The sequence below is a fragment of the Mya arenaria genome, chromosome 2, assembly GCF_026914265.1.
Source record: "Mya arenaria isolate MELC-2E11 chromosome 2, ASM2691426v1".
NCBI lineage: Eukaryota > Metazoa > Mollusca > Bivalvia > Myida > Myidae > Mya > Mya arenaria.
Genome location: NC_069123.1, coordinates 15,732,392 through 15,759,242, shown reverse-complemented (window position 1 = coordinate 15,759,242; position 26,851 = coordinate 15,732,392). Strand labels below are relative to the sequence as shown.

At 37.0% G+C, this 26,851-nt stretch overlaps 1 protein-coding gene across 2 annotated transcripts; it reads right to left on the bottom strand.

Annotated features, from left to right (window-relative positions):
• Positions 1-1,446: 1,446 nt before the first annotated feature.
• On the bottom strand, positions 1,447-26,851 carry LOC128210948 (N-acetylglucosamine-1-phosphotransferase subunit gamma-like). Of its 2 annotated transcripts, XR_008257176.1 has the most exons (10): positions 26,785-26,851; positions 21,966-22,011; positions 21,631-21,771; positions 20,943-21,026; positions 17,375-17,468; positions 16,110-16,307; positions 14,290-14,445; positions 11,691-11,751; positions 6,618-8,060; positions 1,447-6,440 (listed from the first exon to the last, which is right to left on the bottom strand). XR_008257176.1 is itself a non-coding variant. In XM_052915293.1 (9 exons), exons 1-9 carry the CDS (start codon positions 26,849-26,851, stop codon positions 7,999-8,001), a joined length of 909 nt encoding a protein of 302 aa, XP_052771253.1. In that variant the 3' UTR covers positions 1,447-7,998. The 2 variants fall into 2 exon arrangements, 1 of the variants encoding a protein (XP_052771253.1); XM_052915293.1 differs by having other exon boundaries at positions 1,447-8,060.

The window sequence follows — 26,851 nt, the reverse complement described above, 5'->3', positions numbered from 1 at the left end:
TGAGCGTAGTATTTCTGGAGATATGTTTGCTTTTGGTTGTTACTGTATGTATTGTTAGTATTAACACTACAGTTTGCTTCAACTTAAGTCAGTTTTGCTTCTGCAGCAGGGTGATCACCTCCTTTAACCCGGTTTAGGGACTTTAAGCACAGACTGACATAGCTAAAATGGTTTCAGCCCCTCTGCTGTATGGTCAATCACATCCCCAAATATGTAAGAATCGGGGTGTTCAAAAATGATATAAGCAGTTAACAATACATGAATAGATAGCAAGAGGGCCCATGAGGCTCTATGCTCTACTGGCATGGATTGTTTGGTCATTTTCCATCCAGAGCATGTACTGATAGTTTGCTTTAGCATTCTGTTAATTTATGGGCTCCACCATTGCAGTTGAAACATATAATTTGAATATAAAGACTCTATTGATTACCGAAATGTTCAAGAGCCATAACTCTGTCACTCCTGGATGGACCTGGTTTTCGGAAGGAACCAAAGTTTCATAAATGTTTAACTACTGTCTAGGTTGAGTGAAAATCAGATAGGAGGCTCCATTGTGTTATCATAGCAGTTTTGAAAATTCAAGGCCATTATCCAGTCATAGATGGTTTTCAAAAAGAACTGAGATTGTCAGGTTAAAATGGAGGCTCTTTTCACACAAGCTCTTTTAAAGCAATTAGTCTGCTTTACCAAAGGCAAGGGAGATAAATGCGAAAACCCAACTGCACTCTCTGAGTACAGGTTGTCTCTCTTAGACTGTAATTTTCACCTTGCTACTAAGCAATTTTTGACAATTTCAAGGGCCTTAATTTAAAGTTATGCAATTTGTGCGTTCAAATACCTTAAAGTTTGCCAAGCAGTGTTGGAGATTGTCATACTTTAAAAAGATCAACATTAATTGTTGCAGATTTCTATCCATTTGTTTCCTACAAAGTTACAATTCATGCGCACCACAACCTATTGATTGGCACATTTGCAAAATTGAGCCTAGTGCACCAAGTATAACAAACAATTTCAAAATTTGCAACAAGGCAGCATTTTAATATAAAGCTACTAAATATGTGAAAGAATTGCTTAAACCAAATATTTTTTTTTTTGAATTGCTTAAACCATGAAATATTTAATTTTATTTTTCGTCGACATTAAGCTCTTTAGTAAGTTATGCAAGTTGACGATCAGATTTTGAATTTTGTTTAGAACTTTTACATTAAACAGAACACAGTCAATCCTATGGGGAGCTACATTCCCTGATTTTTTTTCTATTTTATTTGTATAAACCTCCAAAAATGAAACACCAAGAAACCATGCTCACTTTGTCCATTTTCCACTCACTGTGACATTACAAAATGTTAGGGCGCTCCAATGGCCGACATGTAAAAGGTATAAAAAATGTTTGAATTAAAATCACATTCTGCTGTGTAAAGTGAATAAATGACAAAAATATACATGTGTTTTTCATAATTTTAATACTTTAAATACACTTTCAATAAATAAATTTTTCACCTGTCAAATCTAATAAAAAGATCATGTCTTAAATCTTAAAGCTGCACTCTCACAGATTTACCATTTTTACAACTTTGTCTTGGAAAGAGCAAATTTTTGCTCAAATATCTAGATTTTCATATTGCCGTTCAAAACTAACGGTTTTAGAAAAATGCATAAAACATCAATTTTCGAACTAAATATCAAACATCTGCGATCTTATTTTTTTGTCAGCAGTCTTATTTAACTGGTTCCTCCATTAGGATTTTTGCAAAAATTGACTCGTTTCAAGACAAAAAACCAGTACTCTCAACAGCCAAAACACAAGACAAAGACCTCGACCCCCTAGACAACTTACCAGACTTGAGTTCAATCTCATACATCTCCACCGACAAATGATAAAATTACAACAGTGGAAAGACATAAGAGAATTAAACGTAGAAATAAGGGGATTCATAGACGACGCAGTTATATATAACCACATTTGGGACAACATAAAATCATGCCAAAAAGACGACTTGATAGATTATACAGATTTAGAGGCAATAGCGAATCCTCTACAGTCGACGGAGGTATTAGCAGTTGCCTACCCAGAATTTCACCTAACAGACACACACAAGACATACCCTACTACAGGAAGAAAACGTTTGACATACGATTTAACTCTAAAGTCGACGATAGACAAATTTTCGATCAACAACATACACGTAATCAGATACGTACTATACCCACCGAAACACCAATATCACATGAGCGCATCACTAGCTATCATAGAAGACAACTCACTCCTCCGCTTGGGTCACAACGAAATCATAGTATATTGGACAGATCTAGATCATGCCCAGGATTTTGTAACAATTGCAGCATACGTTGTGACGAACGAATACCTCAATACCACAGTGGCGAGCAATATACAAAAAATAAATACAACAATTATGACAATACAAACAACACTAGCCAAAGAAATAAATACAAGAACACACGAACAACAAAAAATACAAGTAGACGTTCAAGGGATTCACGACGACATAGACGACTTAGACACGAGCAATTGGGTCAATACATTGCAGAACACCCTCTTCAGTTCCGCTAGGTTAGGAGTCGCTATCGCAGGTTATATGGCTGATAAGGAATCTGAGTTCTATAAAGAAACGTATCAGATGGCTAAGGGGGTGGCTGACGTAGCCGTAGAAGGTATGACTGCCGTCAAAGAAACTGTTCAATCTGTTCAGGCAGTAGTGACAACCGTTCAAACAGGATTAGATACAGTTAAAAAGATCACCGATAACATTAAAGACATACAAGACAGTACGAAAAAGACGATCGACAATATGAAAAAGGGGTTGATTAAAATGAGACAAAATGACGGAAATCAAGACTCTGACATTACTTACCTGAAAAACGCACTTCCCACCATGAACCAAAATGTACTTGACGCGACGAGACAAGTGGACTCGATGAACAGAAAACAGACTCAGTTGACGACGTTGATTAATCAATTGAAAACAACCGTCGTCTCTCTCAACCAGACCATTACCGACATACAATCCAAGAACACACTGACTCAAGGGGTTATCACGCAAATGGAAGAAAAAATAACACAACACGAAACAAAAATTGGACAACTGGAGACGGAAGAAGCGAACATAGAAATAAACGAACTGGACAAGACGATATCCACACCAAACCCCATCCCAACCCCTGGAGCTACTCTATTAATACGCGGTAACATAATACATAAATAAATTTCAGATGACTGCGCAGCAAGAGAGGGCTGCGACAGAAGCCAACTACCGGCTAAAGTTTAAAATCAAATCCAGAATAGGATATTCAGTAGTCATCACCGACGCGAGTCACTACATCAACAAAGACACACTGAGGGCAGGTATTGCCAAAACCGTCAACGGTACATATCTCAAAGGAAGAGAAGGTGGAGTTATCACAGAATACGTGGATTACGATAGTGATTATGACAAACTGTTCCAAAAACCCGTATATAAATATATGACTCCCAGACCAATATATCAAAACCTGTCAGATGACGAAACAAAGGCCATCGACGCACTGAAAAAATACATCAACAAACACCCATGTGTCCTATCGTGGCATGACGGCGATCAAGACAAAGACTGCGAATTTAATGGACAACACATACATATCGCCGTCTTCCCGGTAACGAATGAGGGGCAGATAGGAAAGAACACGATGTTCAAGAATGCCAAAACCCAAATTCAATTCATGGGAGGTATGGTACGCACCCAGACCCTAAAACAACCATCAAACTTCCTAGCATACATGCTCAAAGAACCGAAAGAATTCATGGGGACAAATAATGAAACCCTCCTAACGACCATGGAGTCAATAAAAAACCTAAAACTGAAACCAAAAACCGACAGTCCAAAAATCAAAATACCGGGACTAGAAACCCCATATGACAACAAGAAAAAACTCAGATCGCCCAAATCGAAAGTATTCGAAGAACGGAATTCAATCATTCAAGACATGACAGAAACACTGGTAGAGTTCATGGTACGATTCCAAACTATAGACAAACATAAACTGTTCGATAAGATAATATCTCAAGATGACAAGACAGAAGCAAACACCATGTTTCAAATTCTACGACACCCACAAAGCGCATCGATGATACGCATAGCAACAGAAGAAGTAAAACTCCGACGAAAAATGGACACGAGAACATATCTCGAAAAATTTCTCGAAAAAGATCCAGAAGAAGGCCCGGAATTCCTGACACCGTACGAGACTCATACATTACTTGAAAAATGGTGTCACGAACAAAACATTGATGCACAAGCATTACTAGGCGCATTATTCCTAGTGTTGGGATGCAAAATCCCCCCCAAAAAACACCCTCTACATGCAAGGAGCAAGTAACGCCGGAAAGACATTCTGGACATCGGCAATACTTCCAGACAGCGACCAAATAGGAATGCACATAGTGTCAAAGGAATTCGCGTTCCAAGAATGTGTTGACAAAGAACTAATTCAAATATCCGAACTCACTATAACGACACAGGAACAAGCAGAAATTTACAAGCAGGTGTTCGCGGGCGAACAACTGTACGTGAACGTAAAGGGAAAAAAAAGGCGAACTATTAGTACGAAAGCCAGTAATACTGACCACGAACACTCCAATATGGAAGTATATAACAAACGAGAAAAGTGCTTTTCAAAACCGGATGTTTGCCTTCCACAACCTACAACAATCAGAAGTACTCAAACAGAAACCAATGGAGAAAAAAGCAAACCCGGAATACTTTCGGATGGTATTTCGCATGATAAATTACGCGGCAGAAAACAACAAAATTGAACTGAATGAACAGATAATGTGGCGAAAAGACTTCGAAATCGTGTACGTCGCAGAAAAATGTAAAACCCCCATACTACCCAACATATCAACAGACGAGGAATCAATATTATTAATTTCAGAGGACGAAGAAATGAACGGTCAGTTCTCTGAAAACGGGGACAACGAAATAAAAAACATGAAGCCCGACTCCCCACTGCCTAACTACACCATCGAATTCCAAACATCCAGAGATGCATCTACCCAGACACTGACCCCTCCAAGGACCCCCCAGAAAACGACCGTCGAAACCCAGACAAACTCTGCGGAACTCTTTAACCATGACAGTCCGGAAACACCAGAGTCCCTCAGAATCGCCATTGAAGAGGAATTTAATAGACTGACAGCCAACAGACACTCGTCACCCCTACCGGCAGAACCCTCAACCCCCAGAGCTCCACCGAAGAAAAGACTTAGAGTAGCTGCCGACGAACTAACCCCTGTTTTATACGCAAGGAATTCTCATGTCATTGCTAATTTCAATATTGTGCAGTACAGCATATGACCAAGAAGCGCTAGCACGAATATAATGAATTCTTAATTAAATGTCTGTGGGGTAATCAAAGGTTGTGACAAAGTTTGAGGAAAGCTGACCAGAGAACATCGAAGGACTTGCTTTTTTGTGTTGGGGGTTGACACAATCATGACCTTAGACCAACACCCCTTAAATCCAACAGGGGTTATGTGCAACCTCCCTACCAAGTTTGATGTACTTTAGTCCCAGGAAGGACCAACAAAGGGGTCATAATTATGTACTGAATAAGATTCTCAGGTATTGCCACATTCATTTTTTGTTCCTACTTCCTTTGCATTAAAATTTAATACAATTGGTGCATGTGGTAAATATTTGATTAGAAATGTTTGTGCTTTGTGAAGGTGACTTCATCAATGATAACAATTCATGTGAACCTTAAAAGTGGGCTTGACCTTTTAGTAACATGGTGCAGAGCCTGCTTGTTCCAACAAATATTTTCAAAATCATTTCATTGGTTGAATATGGATGTAAAATGCAACCTGAACTTTGACCCCTAAGTGTGACTAAACATGGCTTGTATACATGCTTTGAAGTTCACTCAAAGATATTAACTTTTGATATTTTGAAATGCATTCATCAATTGAGAATGGACAAGGAAAATGAGCCTGACCTTTGACCCTTTAAATGTGACTTTGAATGTATGTGGCTGGAATATGTCGAGTGACCTCAAAATATTTGGATAAGGAGTAGACATGAAATTACGCCAGGCATACGGACGGACATTAAAGAAAGGCAAACTTGGGGCCTTAAAGAAGGGAAATCTAAAGCAGTCTGGTGTCAAAGTCTGGTATAAATGAACAAAATACATGACTTGATATGAAATGTTGACTGAACTAACCATAACACAACTCACAAATGTACCAGGAATGCCAATGCAAATTCTTAAAGAAAGAGGAAAGTCTCCCCATCACACTTTTTACAACCGCTTTTTACAGCCACTTTTCGGTGTAAGAATTGAAGTTTTGGCGAAACATGGATCACTGTAAAATCAGATCAGAATTAATGCAATACATGATGTATTTGCTAAGATATTAACATGAATGTGGTGACACGCAAAACCTTAACCAGAATTTCAGTAAAAGTCCAATAACAAAGAGCCATTATTTCTTGCAAAATACAGTTATCAAACTTGGTTATTCAAGTAGGTTGGGTGGTTGAAAACCATTGTATAAAGTCTCAATGCAATACATTAAGTAGTTGCCGAGATATTAACCTATGTGTGCTAACATGCAAAACCTTAACCAGAATTTCTATGGTAGGAAGCCTGTGAATAAAGTTTCAATGCAATACATGATGTATTTGAATTTCTATGTCGAAAAAAAAGAGCCATAATTTGAATTTAATGCAAACTAGAGTTATCTTACTTGGTTAGTTAAGTGGATTGGATGGTTGAGTACCATTGTATAAAGTCTCAATGCAATACATCAAGTAGTTGCTGAGATATTAACCTATGTGTGCTTACATGGAAAACCGTAACCACATTTTCTAAGTCGAATAATGAAGGGTCATTATTTGCATTAAATGCAAACAAGAGTGATCTAACTTGGTTAATCAGGAAGGTTGGGTGGTTGAGTACCATTGTATTAAATCTTAATGCAATACATCAAGTAGTTGCTGAGATATTAACCTATGTGTGCTTACATGCAAAACCTTAACCAGAATTTTTAAGTCAAATAATAGGCCCATAATTTGCATTATTTTCAAAAAGTGTTATCCCACTTCATTAATTCCGTAGCACTTCATTAATTTAGTAGGTTAGATAGTTGGGAATACATATCTAAAGTTTCAATGCAATACATGATGTATTTGCTGATATATTGACTTAAATGTGGTTACACGCAAAACCTTAACCAAGGTGTGACGCCGACGCTTGGGTGAGTAGTATAGCTCTCCTTATTCTTCGAATAGTCAAGCTAAAAATCCAATATTTGTATAGATAAGATAAAAACAAGTTTTGTGACCAAAAAGAGGAAATCAACTGAAAAGAGGAAAATTGGCATCCCTGCGTACATAGGAAACCCTAAAACTGGTCCATGAACCTACACAAACTGTATTAATGGTCATACAACCTTCTGAAAGGGGTTGAACCTGTGATATGCATGTCAGCTCAGTTTAAGAAACTCACAGACACATTGACAAAACAGTAACAATATCCCAATGTGTGCAATTGAACGGAATGATCCCTCATACATTAAAATCCATACAGGTGAAAATCATTGAACATTTCAAACATTGAATGTTAATTAAAATCACTGAAAATCAACCCTCTTCTATACATATTCATGGATAAATACTTCATCACTGGTTAAGAGTTAACAAAAAAAGAAAGCAATAACACAGTAAAACTATTTCACTGTTCTGTAAACCCACACGTAAATTATTGCACTTGAAGAACAGATAAAAAAGCCTCTAAATTAGAGGAGGCCGTAGTAAGTGAAACAAAGTCTTGGAATGCTTTGAGCACAATATCACAGCTAGTTTGCTCGTTTGCTCTAGTCACTCTTTTACAACACATGCCCACATGTTACAGCAGATGTCCACAAGAAGCAACGCAACTCTCTGAGCGGGCGTATCAGTTGTCTCCTGTGGTCCTGTCAGGTGTCCTCCTTGGGGCGTATCAGTCGTCCACCATGTGGTTATACATGTCATCCATGACCCCAGGGTGGTGGTTTGCCTCAACTGTAAAAGACAACCATATATTAGTGTCATGTGACAATCACTATCACTGTCATTATACTGTCCTAATGCTGTCCTTAGTGAGTAGAGTATCTGCTCCTCTCACTGTTAATTAAAAATTCTGATTAAAGCCAGAACTAACACTTTTACTTGAGTGTGTATATTTCCAAGTTAGTGTTCATTAACATTGCACACTTTAAAATGTTTTTCTGAAGCTGATATCAACATAGCTCCACTTTGACTTTAAAGACAGCAAGAGTACCTAAGAAATTGTTTTGCCCTGATCAGATCTTCACTTGCTAAAATGTGCTACATTTTTAAGCTTAAATACATGAACATGTTCTTCTTATTAAAGCCCTCTTTCCCATTAGGATAATCATTATCAATATACAATATTTGTCATGTTGCTGAATAACTGAAAGCAGACAAAGCATGTTACCAATCGAAAATCTTTCCATATCATGAAATTATGCTCTTTTCTTTTTTTAAAGGTGTTTGATTTTATTTAACAATTTTAATAGACCTCATTGATTTCACCAAAAAACAGCAAACAGAAGACTTGTTTCTTTGTAAAAAAAAAAAAAAAAATAGATTTGATTTTCTCAGTCTTCGAATTGGGTTGCCAAAGCTAGGGACAAGTAAAAACTGTTTTGGACAAGTCAAAATTCCCAGGTAGTTACCCGAACGGGCAAGTGCATTTTTTTTTTTTAATTTAGAGCCCTATGTTTTCATAATTTCTTCAGCAACAATTCACAAATCCTGATTGAACTGTATTATTATATTGAAATATTGGCTTCCATATATTGATGCATGAATTGGTTATATTGGGCAAGTAAAACTGTTTATGGGCAAGTGGTTATCTTCAATTACTTGCACGAAAGGACAAGTGCTGAAAAAAGATTCAGGCAAAGACTATTTTCTAGCCCAACATTTTTCATTTGATCTGAGATAATATGACTTGAATGCAGATTTTTCTTCTTGCCGGATTGTACTACATGCATGATCAGACAACCATTACTCAAGATCTCTTATCAAAGCTGACATAGTCACTCTGACTATTGGATATGGTTTCATTTCTTAACTGTAGTTAAGACTAGAGAAATGAAACCATATCCATTAGTCAGAGCTGTGGGACCACTCTAGATGTCATTCATCGCTGGTTTCACGGCATTTTGGGTACAAAATTACTCCTTTGGCGAATATCTCATCAACCGATGGGGGTAAAACCCCCCCTTTAGCTTCAAAATTTTGTTTAAGACACACTTGGAGATGTGACGGGGTCAAGCCATAATGCAGCCATTATACGGCGCGGGCAGACCTTTAAAAACTCAGCAACAACAACTACATAATCACTTACTGTTTCCATGCATGATCAGACAACTGGTAGTGTCGATCCCTGATCATCAACTGTTTCTAAGAATGATTCAGAGAACAGTTAATGACCATCTCTAATTAAAGCTCCAACTGTCACTTTCTGTTTCAGAGAACAATACAGAAAATCATTTACATTGTTTCCTAATCAAAGCTCCAACTGTCACTTTCTGTTTCAGAGAACAATTCAGAAAACCATTTACATTGTTTTCTAATCAAAGCTGTCACTTAATATTTCTGGGAACAACTCAGGCAACCATAAACTTTGATACATAGTCCTAAGCTCCAAGGGTAACTTACTGTTTCTGGGAACAACTCAGGCAACCATTAACATTGTTTCCTAATAAAAGCTCAAACGGTAACTTACTGTTTCTGAGAACAACTCAGGCAACCATTAACATTGATTCCTAATCCTAAACTCCAACTGACACTTACTGTTTCTGGAAACAACTCAGGCAACCATTAACATTGATACCTAGTCCTAAGCTCAAACGGTAACTTACTGTTTCTGGAAACAACTCAGGCAACCATTAACATTGTTTCCTAATCAAAGCTCCAACTGTAACTTACTGTTTCTGGGAACAACTCAGGCAACCATTAACATTGATACCTAGTCCTAAGCTCAAACGGTAACTTACTGTTTCTGAAAATAATTCAGAATTTACATTGTTTCCTAATCAAAGCTCCAAGGGTAACTAACTGTTTCTGGGAACAATTCAGGCAACCATTAAAATTGATACCTAGTCCTAAGCTCAAACGGTAACTTACTGTTTCTGAGAATAATTCAGAATTTACATTGTTTCCTAATCAAATCTCCAAGGGTAACTTACTGTTTCTGAGAACAATTCAGGCACCCATTAACACTGATACCTAGTCCTAAGCTCAAACAGTAAATTACTGTTTCTGAGAATAATTCAGAAGTTACATTGTTTCCTTATCAAAGCTCCAAGGGTAACTTACTGTTTCTGAGAACAATTCAGGCAACCATTAACATTGATACCTAGTCCTAAGCTCAAACAGTAAATTACTGTTTCTGAGAATAATTCAGAAGTTACATTGTTTCCTTATCAAATCTCCAAGGGTAACTTACTGTTTCTGAGAACAATTCAGGCAACCATTAACATTGATACCTAGTCCTAAGCTCAAACAGTAAATTACTGTTTCTGAGAATAATTCAGAAGTTACATTGTTTCCTAATCAAAGCTCCAAGGGTAACTTACTGTTTCTGGGAACAATTCAGGCAACCATTAACTTTGATACCTAGGTTAAGCTCCAAGGGTAACTTACTGTTTCTGGAAACAATTCAGACAACCATTAACGTTGATACCTAGTCCTAAGCTCCAAGGGTAACTTACTGTTTCTGGAAACAATTCAGACAACCATTAACGTTGATACCAAGTCCTAAGCTCCAAGGGTAACTTACTGTTTCTGAGAACAATTCAGGCAACCATTAACATTGATACCAAGTCCTAAGCTCCAAGGGTAACTTACTGTTTCTGGGAACAATTCAGACAACCATTAACTTTGATATCTAGTCCTAAGCTCCAAGGGTAACTTACTGTTTCTGGGAACAATTCAGGCAACCATTTACGTTGATACCTAGTCCTAAGCTCCAAGGGTAACTTGCTGTTTCTGAGAATAATTCAGAATTAACGCTGATACCTAGTCCTAAGCTCCAAGGGTAACTTACTGTTTCTGGGAACAATTCAGACAACCATTAACTTTGATACCTAGTCCTAAGCTCCAAGGGTAACTTACTGTTTCTGAGAATAATTCAGTATTAACTTTGATTCCTAATCAAAGCTCCAAGGGTAACTCACTGTTTCTGAGAATAATTCAGAATTAACTTTGATTCCTAATCAAAGCTCCAAGGGTAGCTTACTGTTTCTGGGAACAATTCAGAATTTACTTTGATACCTTGTCCTAAGCTCCAAGGGTAACTTACTGTTTCTGAGAATAATTCAGAATTAACTTTGATACCTTGTCCTAAGCTCCAAGGGAAACTTACTGCTTCTGGGAACAATTCAGAATTAACGTTGGTTCCTAATCAAAGCTCCAAGGGTAACTTACTGTTTCTGGGAACAATTCAGAATTAACGTTGGTTCCTAATCAAAGCTCCAAGGGTAACTTACTGCTTCTGGGAACAATTCAGAATTAACGTTGATTCCTAATCAAAGCTCCAAGGGTAACTTACTGTTTCTGGGAACAATTCAGGCAACCATTAACTTTGATACCTAGTCCTATGCTCCAACTGTCACTTACTATTTTTGTTTTCCAACTGCTCTTTAAGATCCTCTACCTCCTTTTTAAGCTTTCGGAATTCCTGCAACAAAATAACACCCAAGTCAAAGACATTTTAAAGCTGCACTCTCACAGATATACCATTTTTACAACATTTTTATGTTTTGTCTCCGAAAGAGCAGATTTTAGCGTAAATATCTGCAAACCTATGACATAAGATTGCTGACAAAAAATCAGATTGTAGATCTTAATATTTCCATTCGATAATATTTGATTTATGGCTTAAAACTGTTACTAACAGTTTAAGAAAAATGCATAAAACAATTTTTGAAATATAATATAAAAATATGCGTTCTAATTTTGTGTCAGAAGTCATATATAACTGGTTTTCATGGATTTTTTTTTTTAGAACATAATACTTAGCATGATATGGTTCATGACAGAAAAACATTGACGAACAGACAAAGCCAAAACAATATACACCCCACCCCCTAGGTTTGGCCAGGGATAAAAAGTGCAGCCATTAATTCTATGTACTGTAATGTATACTAATCACACCATTATCCAACACTTGTTGAATGAATATAAATATTTCTTTGCTCTTCAATTCAAGTATGAATCTGCGAAAAAAGAAACTAGAGCTGTCACAGGAGTGACGAATACCCCCAAATGCCGCCTGGACACAGGAATGGCAAACCATTCCTTTGAAAAGAGGCCATAACTCCAAGGTTACTGCACACTGCATCTTCTTTTATCATGCATGTATTGTTTTATTTAAATCTGTTGGGTAATTTAGAAGTTACACTGCTGACAAGAAAAACTAGCCTTTCATGAGTTATCGTCCAGAAACCGTTTTTCTATTTTTTGTAACAGTGACCTTGACCTTGGCCCCACCAGCCCCAATATCGAACTTGACCTGTATCTTCTGATGTTACACCTGTGCACCAAAAATTGTTAAAATCTGTCTAGCCTTTCATGAGTTATCGTCCGTAAACCGTTTTTCTATTTTTAGTAACAGTGACCTTGACCATGGCCCCACCAGCCCCATATCGAACTTGCCCTGTATCTTCTGATGTTATACCTGTGTACCAAAAATTGTTCAAATCTGTCAAGCCTTTCATGATTTATCGTCTGGAAACCATTTTTCTATTTTAAGTAACAGTGACCTTGACTTTGGCCCCACCAGCCCCAATATCGAACTTGACCTGTATCTTCTGATGTTACACCTGTGTACCAAAAATTGTTCAAATCTGTCTAGCCTTTCATGAGTTATCGTCCGGAAACCGTTTTTCTATTTTTAGTAACAGTGACCTTGACCCCACCAGCCCCAATATCGAACTTGACCTGTATCTTCTGATGTTTCACCTGTGTACCAAAAATTGTTCAAATCTGTCAAGCCTTTTATGATTTATCGTCCGGAAACCGTTTTTCTATTATTAGTAGCAGTGACCTTGACCTTGGCCCCACCCGCCCCAATATCGAACTTGACCTATATCTTCTGATGTTACACCTGTGTACCAAACTGTATCTTCTAATGTTACACCTGTGTACCAAAAAGTGTTTAAATCTGTCTAGCCTTTCATGAGTTATCGTCCGGAAACTGTTTTTCTATTTTTAGTTACAGTGACCTTGACCTTGGCCCCATCAGCCCCAATATTGAACTTGACCTGTATCTTCTGATGTTACACCTGTGTACCAAAAATTGTTCAAATCTGTCAAGCCTTTCATGATTTATCGCCTGGAAACCGTTTTTTCTATTTTTAGTAACAGTGACCTTGACCTTGGCCCCACCAGCCCCAATATCGAACTTGACCTGTATCTTCTGATGTTACACCTGTGTACCAAAAATTGTCCAAATCTGTCAAACCTTTCATGAGTTATCGTCCAGAAACCGTTTTTCTATTTTTAGTAACAGTGACCTTGACCTTGGCCCCACCAGCCCCAATATCGAACTTGACCTGTATCTTCTGATGTTACACCTGTGTACCAAAAATTGTTCAAATCTGTCAAACCTTTCATGATTTATCGTCCGGAAACCGTTTTTCTATTTTTAGTAACAGTGACCTTGACCTTGGCCCAACCAGCCCCAATTTCGAACTTGACCTGTATCTTCTGATGTTACACCTGTGTACCAAATTTTTTTCAAATCGGTCAGGTCTTTTATGAGTTATCGTCCGGAAACCGTTTTTCTATTTTTAGTAACAGTGACCTTGACCTTGGCCCAACCAGCCCCAATATCGAACTTGACCTGTATCTTCTGATGTAACACCCGTGTACCAAAAATTTTTCAAATCTGTCTAGCCTTTCATGAGTTATCATCCGGAAACCATGAAAACGGACAGACCGACCGACCGACAAGTTCACTCCTATATACCCCCACAAACGAAGTATAATAAGCGGATTTGAAAGCTTGACCACTAACCATCCAAAACTCCAATAAACTACCAAGAGCACCCGAATGCTTGTCTGTGCTTTGTTAGTGTAACAGGCTCAGAAAAGTATGCAGCCAGTCCAGACAAACCCCATGACACCCTGCAGGCAGCAACCGGATAACTCACATACTTTCAAAATACCCTGACTACCAGACAAGCTAATAATACTATTATTCTTCATTGTTTACCTCTGTACATGTATAGAGATTGTCAAACTGTCCATCTTTATTCGCCTCCTCCTTTTTTTCCAAGGCAACAGCCTTTGCCGAGACAAGGTTCTTTGTTTCCGTGGACAACATGTAGCCGGCCTTGACGAATACCCGAGACAAATACTTCTTATAGCCCTGAAATCAGTCCAAAATAATTATATCATTCTCAGATTAACCAAAACCTTTTGAATACATATTTACAAATACATAATATAAACAATACAAATTAGTAAAGTTCCTCCACTATAATAAGAAAACATTTAAAAAGTTGGTCAGTTACAATACATTTGCAATACATTCTGATTTCAACATCAACAGGTAATTACAGGCCACTAGTGTGCTTGCTGTATTGATTGGAAAATCTGACCCTTGGGCAAGTTTAGCAAGCCCCGTTTCCAGCTTTAATTTTCTCATCTTATATGAAAACTAATGGTTAATATTACTATAAATGATGTACCAAAACACTTAACAAAAAGTCTAGGTCACAACAGCTTTGATAACTTTGTTTAAGGCATAATTCAATTGTGCTCTTCGATAACTCATTTATCTGCGCCTTAATACAATTCAACCGATAGTCCACATAGGTAGAACAATTTATAATTCTAATGCCATGCATCAAATTTTGGCTATTTGGGTGTAGCGTATGTGTATTATAATTTGTTTCTGTAATTTTAATTGGTTTTTCAACAATCAAGCAAAAAGTAAAGCTGGACATTTGAAATAAGTGAAATTATTTGTTTTGGTGTCTTGGAGTATTTCAATGGCAGAGGAATGAAAGAAAAATTACAATTGCTGCCTGTTTTTAGACCTTGGGAATTTTGGCCACAGTTTCACGAACATTAACAAGTATTGACTCAGTTGACTCCACTGAGTTTCACAAAAAAGGAACAATGTTTTTATACAAAGAATTGTACAAGAAACTTTGGCTACACTCACAGGGGTGTAGAAATGGGCCGGGAGCGTAGTAAGTATGCAACATGAGCGTGTCTGGCCTTCTGTTAGTCCTATCACCATTTACGCAACAGTAAATTTTATATACACAGGCCTGTTAACCAGGTGTAAACAAAATGAACAAGCATGCGGTGATGTCACTGCTAAAAATAATCCATTATTTTGATGAATTTTACATGTACGTTGGGTGAAATTTAGTACGCTTTAAATGTCACAAAGTGTCCAGATATTTCTTTTGGTTATTAAAATGGAATAAGTTAGCTGCAGGTAAAATATCTAGAACCACAGAAAATGAAGTTAGATGTTTAATTTTCAGAGGTTAATAGTGATTCAGTGGCTGAAAGTATATAATTGGTAGAGGGGTAGGAGGTAGGAGGGAATAGCTAGCAAATGACAAGGCATGTGGTCTGGAATGTTATAATATTATTCTGAATCTGAATTTGACAGTAGTTTGGTTCATTAGTTAGCCCTGACTGGTGGGTGGGGGATAGTACTCAGTTTCAGCATCATATTATAGTACATTAACGTTAAGGTTCCCTGTTACAAAATAAACATGCACCAGAAGACTAGAATGTTTGGTTAAAAAGGCTTAAATTCATCCCACAAGGGGCCTTGCCCTCTTGACCCTAACAGGGGGAGGACACCCAGACCCCCCGCCTACTTTTAGGATATTCCCTGCTACTTGAATTAATTTCTACAGCCCTGCACTCATGCCAGAATTGAATCATGGCGTTTGAAATATAACATCTGGGGACTAAATCTCCCGCTTGAAATTTATTTCAGGGGCAGATAAAAGAGTTATCTGAAATGACAATACATGTACAGTTGTATCGTCACAAGACGCCAACCTTCTTTGTGATGTGTCCAGCAGCCAGCTGGCCTTCAAGAAGGCCCCACTCCGTCTTGAGGGAGGAGTTGAGGGTTGGGTAAACCAGCAGGGCTTGATGATGGCAGGTATATGGAGTTGTGAAGTCCACACGGTAGTTACACGTGCTCGGCTCTGATACGTTTGTGATGACATTCTCTTTTCCGCATTTGAAATAAACCTGTTTAAATATTTAAAGGTCAACCTGTTTATTCGATTTGGGTTAAAAACGAAATTAACCAAGGTGTTTTTGGTCATAAATATTCTCTCTAAATTATTAATATGATTTGTGAACAATGTTAAATCAAGAGCAACAACTCTTGACAAACTGATCAGATTCGGACAAATTCACAATAATCGATCTTGGCTGAGATCTTGTGGCCATATATAATGTGTCCAAGTTTGATTAAAAATTGGTTCAGAAATGTGACACTGTGTGTCAACAAACAAATTGTAGATGACAAACAACAGACTAGAAGTGATCACAAAAGCTAACAAGAGCTGTCACAGAGACAGCGCACTCGACAATTCCACTGCTTTTCAGAGCAAGGATTGAAAAGTTTTGGCAAAACATACATGGATAAAATTAGATTAGAATGATGCTTGCGAAGATTTGTGTAAAATTCATTAACATTTAGCCTTTAATGAAATAGCATGCAATACATTTATAAATGTATTATAGGTTGTATACAATTATGCAAGCGTAACCATATTTTCCTCAATGACAGTGGAGCAGAATTTCTATGTTGAATAAAAAAGGGCCATTTTTGAATTTAGTGCAAACTAGAATTATTTAAATTGGTTAATTAAGTAAATTGGATGGTTGAGTACCATTGTATAAAGTCTCAATGCAATACATCAAGTACATGTAGTTGTTGAGATATTAACCTACGTGTGCTTACATACAAAACCTTAACCAGAATTTTAAGTTAAATAATAAAGGCCCATAATTTCCATTTTATTCAAAAAAGTATTATCTAACTTTATTAATTTAATAGGTTAGATAGTTGGGAATAAATATCTAAATTTTCAATGCAGTAAATGATGTATTTACTGAGATAATGACTTACATGCAAAACCTTAACCAACGTGTGACGCCGACACTAGGGTGGGTAGTATACTCTCCTTATTTTGAATAGTCAAGCTAAAAGTACACAAGCTTTGAATAATTAAGGAGCCATTTGCATCTCTGTTCTTCTTGAACAACTGCTTATTGTTCTAGGACAAAACTGGATGAGACTGGCGTACCTTGGTTGTGCGGTGTTTGTTCCCACACTTGTCCCCCTCCCTCATCACCATGGCAACAAATGTGTTGTTTTCTATCTCCCACTCCTGCCACACTCTGCAAGGGCAGACATTACATTATACAGTGATGATATTGTTGGTGTTAAAGCTGTTAAAATGTTGTTTTTCTGTATCAGTTACTTATATATGCATCATTAAATCTGAAAGCGACACATACCGCAAAATACAGTATTCCACTATGCGGATGTCACATCATAGCAGGTATTATTGCGCAAATTAAAATGACAACACAAATAAACATAGAGCATCATTGAAAATGCACTTCAGTATTTAACAACGTTTCTTCTGAGTACAAGGATGTGATTGACCTGACAGCTGGAGGGCTTAAACCATTTCAGCCATGGGTTCTTGGGGGCACTCTTGGGGTCAAAAGCACACTGCCGTAAAAGAAAAACTGGCTATTTAGATGCCTTTGGAGGGCTCTCCTGACTTTAAATTTAAAGCAAACTGGAATGTCAACTTAACAACCAAAAGCACTCTAGTAACTTTTTAATCAGCAGAGGGTGGGCATAAAATCTGCAGAATTTCTGCAAATTAGCTGACAAATCACATCCCTGTGGGTAATTCATATGATTGAATGTTTATGAAAAGTCTCTTTTGATCAGGAAGGTTGTAATTGACTCTCATGCATATTTGCAGTTCACTTGGCAACTGTCTTTGAAATCTGAGAGAATCGACTCAAGTCGCTTTCGTTCTCTTTGACCAAATCGCCGGTCTTACATAGGAGACACATCAGGTTATATTTTATATTTGGTAATTGATTTTATTGAAATAACTCAAATAAGCAATGATTGGTTATGATGGACAGAACACTTGTTGACATCAGAACAGAAGGTGGCACATTTGGAAGAGGCATCGGCATTACCCCAATGTCATTCAAAGACAAGGACTCTCAGCAGACTGTCATGGGTGATTTGACATGGCTCGTTTTTTAGCCCACGAGCAAAATAATTAACAGAATGTGGGTGGGTGGTAATATTGAAGGTCTTGTGAAAGCAGGCACAGGACAGTCAGGCAGCTGATGTACGATCTATATTTTTCAGCGACATGATTGTAGCCTGAATCAAAGTACCTGAGCACAGTAGTGTCACAGATATATTTTTAGGGATCATGTTGTGCTGTTTTTGATCAAAATGGTACCAAGCGCTCAAGTAACGTGAGGTGTCAAAGTTTTTGCAAGATAATGCATCTCCTTATCGACCAGCACTGGTAAGAGTATGTTTGCAACAGCACTGTCTCCAAGTTATGCAACATCGATCGTACAACTCATACCTCTCACCTTGTTACATCTGGTTGAGTGCCCACATCGTGTTGTGTCTACATGGACATTGCTTTAAGACTTGCCTTATACCAGTGTTAAAACAATATACATATGTATCAAAAGAAGAGTTTACAAAGGCATTTTCTGACTGGATTTCACAGCCCAAGAAGTGAGTGAATGCCACAGGGGAATACTGAGGGACAACAATAGATATTTCTGCTATGAAACAAGCTAAAACTGCAACAACTGCGGTTTCCTCTACCAATAACATGCTCTTCAAACATGTACCAACAAGTTAATAGGTTAATATATATCGTACATGACGGGTTACAGGGTTTCCGCCAGGAATTTCCTAAGGCCTGTCGGAAGGGGAGGGTTTGGGAGGGGTGTCCCCCCCCCCGACGTCGATTTTTTTTAATTTTCGTATCCAAAATGGTGCAATTTCCTGCATTTTAAACAAGTTTACAGTAATGTTCCTATGATTTAGAATTACCAACTATAGTCCGATTAACATTAAAATTATTTGTGAAAAGGTTTAATGGTTTCTCTTCCTTAATTATTGGTATTTCTCAAGTTTTCCGACAATACAATATCGACGATATTCATCGAATCATGTTTCGTTTAGTGCGGGTATTATTTATATTGACACCGTTGACGTCACATCAAAACGTGTAAAGCACGCATGCTGCATGCTGGAACACAAAAGAGCCTGGAGCAAAGCGACTGCTCGTGTATTCGTATTTAAAGCTGCAACAGCTAATATTTTTAAGGCCGGGTTGGCTAAATAATAACTAAATGTGTAATGTGTATTTTCAGATTTATTTATCTTTTTTCTAAATAAATTAAAGAACGATGAAATAATCAAAGTTTAATAATAAGCAACACAAAATATAACTTTACACATTTAAATTAAAGACGGGAACGCGACTCAATTAATTAAGACGACATAGCATAACCCTTGTTTATATTAACACAGATATCTTAACACGGTTCTTAATTATAATTTAATAATTGGTTAACAAACGGACTCGGGATTAAGAAACAAAATAAAACGACACATGATTTATGTTACCGAAATCAATTAACACTTATTGTTTACTTTGCGGTCATAGATGATTATAGGGATGAAGGTCGCAATTACGACGGTGGTGTTTTTCACACATTCTCATTCTGATAAAGAATAGGAGTTTGGTTAATTGGCATTGTTGAACCTCACCGACACGCCTTCATGCTGTCGTCGATCCTGAATGGCTGATATAAATGTCCCAACACGCCTTCTGGCTCTCAGTTTAACCGCCTCCGTGGCCTTGTGGTTAAGCGTCCGCCTACGGAGCGGGAGGTCGTGGGTTCGATCCCGGGCCGCGTCATACCGAAAGACGTTAAAAGCTGGTACAAGTAGCTCCCTTGCCTGGCGCTTGGCATTTAAAGGGTAGTGCTTGGGAAAGTGGTGTACTCAGTACTGGTCCTACCCAGGAAAGTTGTATCCCGTGTATCGGTGCTTTACACCGAGCACGTTAAAGAACCAAGAGGTCTCTTCGCAAAGAGCTAGGGTATCGCACCCGGATTTCTTGTATCTCACTCTGTTTCTTCAAGTCTTCCATTGTCTGGATTTGACTGCGAATTGCTGTCACTTCTATCTCATGTCACTTATGGCATTCAAACACAATTTAAGTCGTGATGGCGTCACGGCGGGGTCAAGCCATAATGCAGCCAATGGGCGCGGGCAGACCTCGATAAACTCAAATAAACAAACAAACAAACTGGCTCTCAGTCAACCGTTGCAACCGTTGTAATCGCAACAAAATCGTGTATTGTCAAAACTGATGATTGTTTTGATAAGGATTGCGCTACACGGACTAAAGCATGTCGGCATAATTAACGCGTGTCGGTAATAGGCCTTGCCAGCGGAAGGCACATCGGGCCCGACAAGCCATAAAGGGCTGGCGGAAACCCTGGGTTATCTTAGAAAAAATAAAATGAATTGCATACCTTATGCATACATTTTAATGCATTATTACGATAGTATGTAAACTTAACAATATCACAGTCTTTGATTCTTACTAGCTCATATTTGGCAGTCCTTGATTGAAGTGTTTGCTGTGGACATTCAGATTTTTTTTTACAATTTAGTGATGACTTAACATTCTTTTTCTAGAATTCTCCCTCAAACTTGGACTTTACTCAAACTGTTGGAACCTTAAGTATAATTGAACATAAAAATTAGCACACATGGAAAGCATGCAAGCCTACCCAAGTATTCCGCTATAAGGGTTCCACCTGAGAGACTGCTCGTGCTGAGTAACGTTCCAGAATGGACAAAACTCATACTTGTAGCTGAAACAGGGAGAATATACCAGTATACCAAATTTAGACATAACTTCATTATGACAAATTAAAAAAAAAAATCAAAATATGTTATCACAACATAAGTCTGTTTTATTTCATGTAACAAATTAAACAATGATTTTGAAATACATTATTACAACATTAGTCTGTTCAGCTCATTGACATGTTGCTACATTAGAACATCCATCGTCTAACAGGAACATTGGCATGAATGTATCGTTCATTACAGGGGTATAGCATGACTGACTGAAGCCAGAGTGACAGGCCTTGATACACATATATGGGTTTTATCACTGATAACATGTGAACAATGTTTCATGTGATTACCTTAACATTTATGTATTGGTGAAGGTAAACATTTATTACACAGCAAAGTCCGAACCGCCCACATCACCAGGTCTTCCACAATACAATTACCTTGATTCAAACAATGATCACAAGAAGCGTACTTGGTTCTTTGCTTTTTTTAACACTGAATTTAAATATCTTTTTATATAATAATGTTAAACATTTCCATGATGCCATGAAAAAATCTTGAGCTTCATTACAGATTTAACATCAGGAACATGAAAATAACGTATGCTGTACTCACTCATCAAATGTCTTAGAGAAACATTTCCCATTCAGCCTAGAAAAGAGTGGAGGTCCAGAGAAGTTTGAAGGTGTAACTCTCATCTTGAGTTTATTTACATTGGTCTCCGCCACTGCCCCGCCTTGGTAGCTGTTCATTAAACTGAAAAGAGAGCAGGTTACAATGACAATGACAATCCTTACGACTTAGTAATTCACATCATCTATAATTCATGAACGCTGTCATTTTCTGAAAATTGTTAATCCGAAATATCGCTATTCCAAAATAATTTTTTGGGTACCTTCATTTTCGGATAAATGGTATTCAACTGTATTGTATAGCTACTTGTTTCTTACCCATAGCTGGATGGTTCTTCTACTATCTTAATCGAATGCCTTTCACCTGAAACAGAGATTAGGGTTTAGCTAAAGATTTATGGAAGGGTGCTTCATCCTGCCCTTTAATGATAGCACTCTTCTGCCCTCATGAGAGTTCAGCATGTGCACACCTATGCCTTCAAAGAATAAAATAATTAAGATAATCAATCCTTTCTTTAGTTTAGATTAAAAGTTTTAATATTATTATAAATACATACAAACTTAACATGAGCAGTTGAAACTTAATGTTTCTTCAATTTAACACAATTCCGGACACTTGCTGTCAAATTCATCATGTTTCAAGTTCTTCACATCGCCAAACAACAGGGCTTTTTCTGCCCATTTTGGGAAAAAGACCCTAGACATTTTGGGAAATTTTGCGTCGTGAAAATAAGGAAATTGGGAAATTTTACAGTGAAAAGAAAAAGCTGTCTAGTCTCCTGTGAATTAGGAAATGATACGGATATTAGTATATTTTCCCTTTAAAACACCCACAATGGCTGAAATATCAATCTTTGGGGTGTAAATATCTATTGCAATAAATCATGACAGATAATATTTCATATCTCTGAATGTGATGAAAACAATGATTTCTGAGTTCAATTACTAAAAAAACTTCACATCACATAATTTATTAGGATGTTGAAAAAGAACCATTACAGGTAAAAAGAATTTCTAAAAAAAAAAAAAAAAAAAAAGAAGATTGGGAAAAATATCTTATATTTAGCTTTGGGAATGGGTCCGATAGTCGGACCCGGGGGTACTATAGAAAAAGCCCTGAATAATGTGCCCTTTTCTTCCCTAGCACCCTGTCCCTCTTCTGCACGACTCTGCCCTTTTTATAACCTGTTTTAAGTTTACCTTATGTCAGTGTTTGAAGGCTTTAAACAAAGGCTTCTAAAATTAAATCAAGTCCTTTAACTTCATTTCTTCACAGAGATGTATAAATGTATATGGATGAGAGTAGGTCAGTGAATATTAAAGCATAGCAAAAATTCATAAAGCATTAAAAATTTAAAACATTTAATTTTATCAAACTTTTTGTTTGTTTTATTTGTCTTTTGCCAAAGTAAATACAACCACACGTCACCAACTGATTAAGATTTAATCATGCAAATCAGTTTGTTATTCAATTGCAATAATGATCTAATCACAAACATGATTTTGTTTAGGATATCATAATAATAAACATTCCTGCAAACAAGCAACTTGATCACTATATTTACCGCTGTCATTGTTATTGATAGACAATTCTGCTAAACACACCTCCAACACCACCAGTGCTCTGCTTTAAGGTGGTTCTTCCGGAGCTCAAGATGAGTGTACAATGTACATTTTGACAGATTTGAAGGCAGGTGTGGTCCGTTTTGGAAATATTCATAATTTTGCCTATATAATATTACCCATTATGAATCAAGCGTCTAATAAGTTACTGAGCTTCAGATCAAGAAAGTTTGGAATTATATTATTTCTTAAACTGGGCTAAAACTTTCAAAATTTATTCCTTTTAAGTACCAAAAATTTCATTTTGGAGAAAACTTGCAGATTATTTCATTTCAATTAACTTATAGCTCAAAGAATTCAAACACATGGAAGAAATATGATATAATAATAAAAAAACAATTTCCATTGATTGATGTGAATTTTAATTGCTCTCCATAATTATTTACTGGTTGGAGAGCAGTGTCAGGCACTTTTTAAAGATTTTCTCATTAAAAATGGTATTGACAGGAATAATGCTTGTAGTTACACAAACTAGGGGTCAATGTTGTTTGATTGCTTATTATCAAAACTTGTGACCTCATGCATCAGGGATGATAACAGAGCCAAGTTGCCAATCCTGAAAATGTCTGCGTGGGGTTCAGGGGGCCCGTATTTCAGGGATTCTAATACCCTTTTTTGCCTTAGAATAGTGTTCAAGGAGTACACCTTTCGGTTTGGTAGATATAATTATGTTCAACACGAGACATCCACAATCAGAACAATTATCAGGTATCTTAGCAGTGAAGTTTAACACCTTTGTCTTTAAACAAAGTTAAATTTACTTTTTTTTTTACCTGAAGTCACAGGCATTAGACATGTACCTGACATTTTGGTTCAGTTGTCCACTTCCCATAAAACTCAACTGGCTATGATCAAATGCCTGTGTATGAACAGTCTACACTGTGTGATGTTTGATTTATAATAATGAACAACATATCAATTATCATGCTTGCAAATGTTTATTGTAAAAGTGTTATTTATTCAATTTTTATGTATCATAAGAGTATTAATTCAATTTTCTGCACATTTGATGGGAATATAATGTTATTAATTAATATATATATATTATTCCAAGTAATATCCAAACGGGACTTAAATGCTTTGGCAGCGAAGCCATTGTGGACATGGTGGACTTTGACATATTCTGGTCCCCAAGCCAGATTTTTTCCCCTCATGGTGTTACATGAGTCCAGTAGCACACAAACTAGATTGTCCCACGGCAGTTCAAGTCTCTCAAACGGGCTTTCAAATTCCATGAAAATTGATTCAGAATCAGCCCTTGTGATTTTTAAGGGGGCCAAATGTCTCAACACTATTTCTTTCTCTATAGCAGAAAAAGCTGCAACAGTTTTCTCGTTGTTTGTGCTTGTTGACTTGTCTTAGTTGAAACAAAACCAAGATCCATTAACTCTTCCACATGTTCATCATTGAAATGGCTAGCCACTCCGTAAGTCATCTTGTATGATGCTGTACACCTTTGAAGTTTTAATTTACTGAGAGCTTTTGTATCTTTGGCAAGTGTCTTAAGTAAGACACACTATTGTGGTGCCAGGGAGCATGTTCAGCCATAAATCCATTATCATGGCCCCTAGATTGAATTGTGAGTCATTGACAGGAAGAACTGGATGCACTGGCTGAGGTGTCTGTTCTTCCCTGACTTGTAACCATCAACATACCTGGGAATACAAATTACAACTATAGAATTTAAATCTCACTCAAACTGGGTCCTCAAGAAGTTTTGTTGCACTGTCTCAAATAGAAAATAAAATGACTGCCTCTACGTAATATATATTACTACTACAAAATATTTACTCATTTTTTTTTTAATTTGAACCAAACCAAATTTGAACCAAACCAATTTTCATTTGAACCATAAAGGTCAACAGCCACTTCTTATTGAGAACAATGCTTCAAACATTATGAGAATAATAAAGAAACGGTTTACAGCGTAAACTTCCATCGGCCAAATAAAATTTATAAAATAAAAATTGATTATTATGACACAATCCGAATCGGGATGTCCGAAATAATGCTACATGCGCAAAATTCATTCTCAGTTTTATCACTCTCTATTAACTTAAAAAGAAACGTTTCGGGAATTTCTCTTAAAAATAAATAGCATATATACCCTTAAAATCGACGATATTTTTTAGAAGTTGGTGGTGGTCGTCTTTTTTTCCAATTTTCAAATACCCGTTTATTCGTCTTCGTCGTCAGTCATATCTGGATACGACCATCCGGATACTGTCTTCTAGTCCCATCGGTAATTTCCGTAATCACCGGATGCTATCTTAACCAATCATATAGCTCGATTGCCAAGACGTAAATAGGTTCGTTAATTTCCGGCTTTACACTTCCGAAAACTCACCTTTCGTATCCATATTGTTCGAACTGAGCTCGAATCGCTCCCTGTACCCCTCCCCCCAGAAAAAAACTCAACAGATTTACATTAATCTCAAAATATCTGGAATTCCAGATTAATCCGGAATTTTTATTATCCCTGATGCATGAAGCTCGCCAAATTTGGGCGACGAAGGGGGCAATCAATAAAATACAATTTACATTCGAGGCAAATTTATGTATTTTAAGAAATAACACTTTCAATTGCCTTCAAAACCACAGGCATCTGAATCATTGTTTGTCACTAAAATGTTGTTTAAAACCATTTTGGGTACATACAATGAGATAAACAACACATCTGAAGATATTTAGTGTCTTTGATATACAAAAAAGAAACAAGGTATGTAACTCAAACTTACCCGATTTCACGGTAGAGTCCAGTTTTATGTAAATTTCTCAACCAACATATAAACAATCCATTTTTAAATAAGTGACATGGAAAGAAGAGTCAAATACCTTTAAAATGGTGTGCGATATGTTGGTATAACTATATTGTCTTTAGACAAACAAGCATAATTCAATGTCAAATTCTCATGTTTTTCTTTAGTCGGAAAGAGTACAGCAAATTAAAATCTTCAATTTATCTTCAGATGTGTTGTTTATCTCATTGTATGTACCCAAAATGGTTTTAAACAATATATTTTAGTGACAAACAATGATTCAGATGCCTGTGTTCAAAACCATAAATGAAAAGAGAAAATGGCAATTGCTGGCTACTGCTTCCAACCAGAACTGCTCTCCAACCAGTACAGTTAAAAAATGAATGATGCATTAAGTGTGCAAATGGTGCTAGAAGTGCACAATCAATGCTAGAAGTGTGCACGCCATGTAAAGTGTGTTTCTCATGCTGCATGAAGAGTGCAACTGGTTCTAGAAGTGTACACTCAACGCTCCAAGTGCACAATAAGTGCTAGAAGTGTGCAAAGTTTGCACCTGGTTCTAGATGTGTGCATTTGATGCTAGATGCAAAAGTAAAATGTAAATCAGATATTTTACCCCAGCCGCTAAATTCGTTATTTGAGGAATGCATTTTCCCGCGATTTTTTTTAAAGACATCAACATATGAATCTATTAATACTGAGAGTAAATTAATTGAATAATTTCAAATTTATATCATTAGACTAAAATTAAATACCGTTTGCAATCACTAAAAAAGTTAAAACAACTAAAACTCGTCGAAATAAAGTGTCGACGTCGCCCAT

Excerpts from the sequence above, each read along its gene's own strand:
- LOC128210948 (XM_052915293.1), bottom strand. The coding sequence starts at position 26,851 with ATGGGCGACGTCGACACTTTATTTCGACGAGTTTTAGTTGTTTTAACT. Across the intron at positions 17,469-20,942 it reads CCTTATAGCGGAATACTTGG|AGTGTGGCAGGAGTGGGAGA; the intron begins GTAGGCTTGCAT and ends CTGCCCTTGCAG. Across the intron at positions 14,446-16,109 it reads CTGGACACATCACAAAGAAG|GGCTATAAGAAGTATTTGTC; the intron begins GTTGGCGTCTTG and ends GACTGATTTCAG.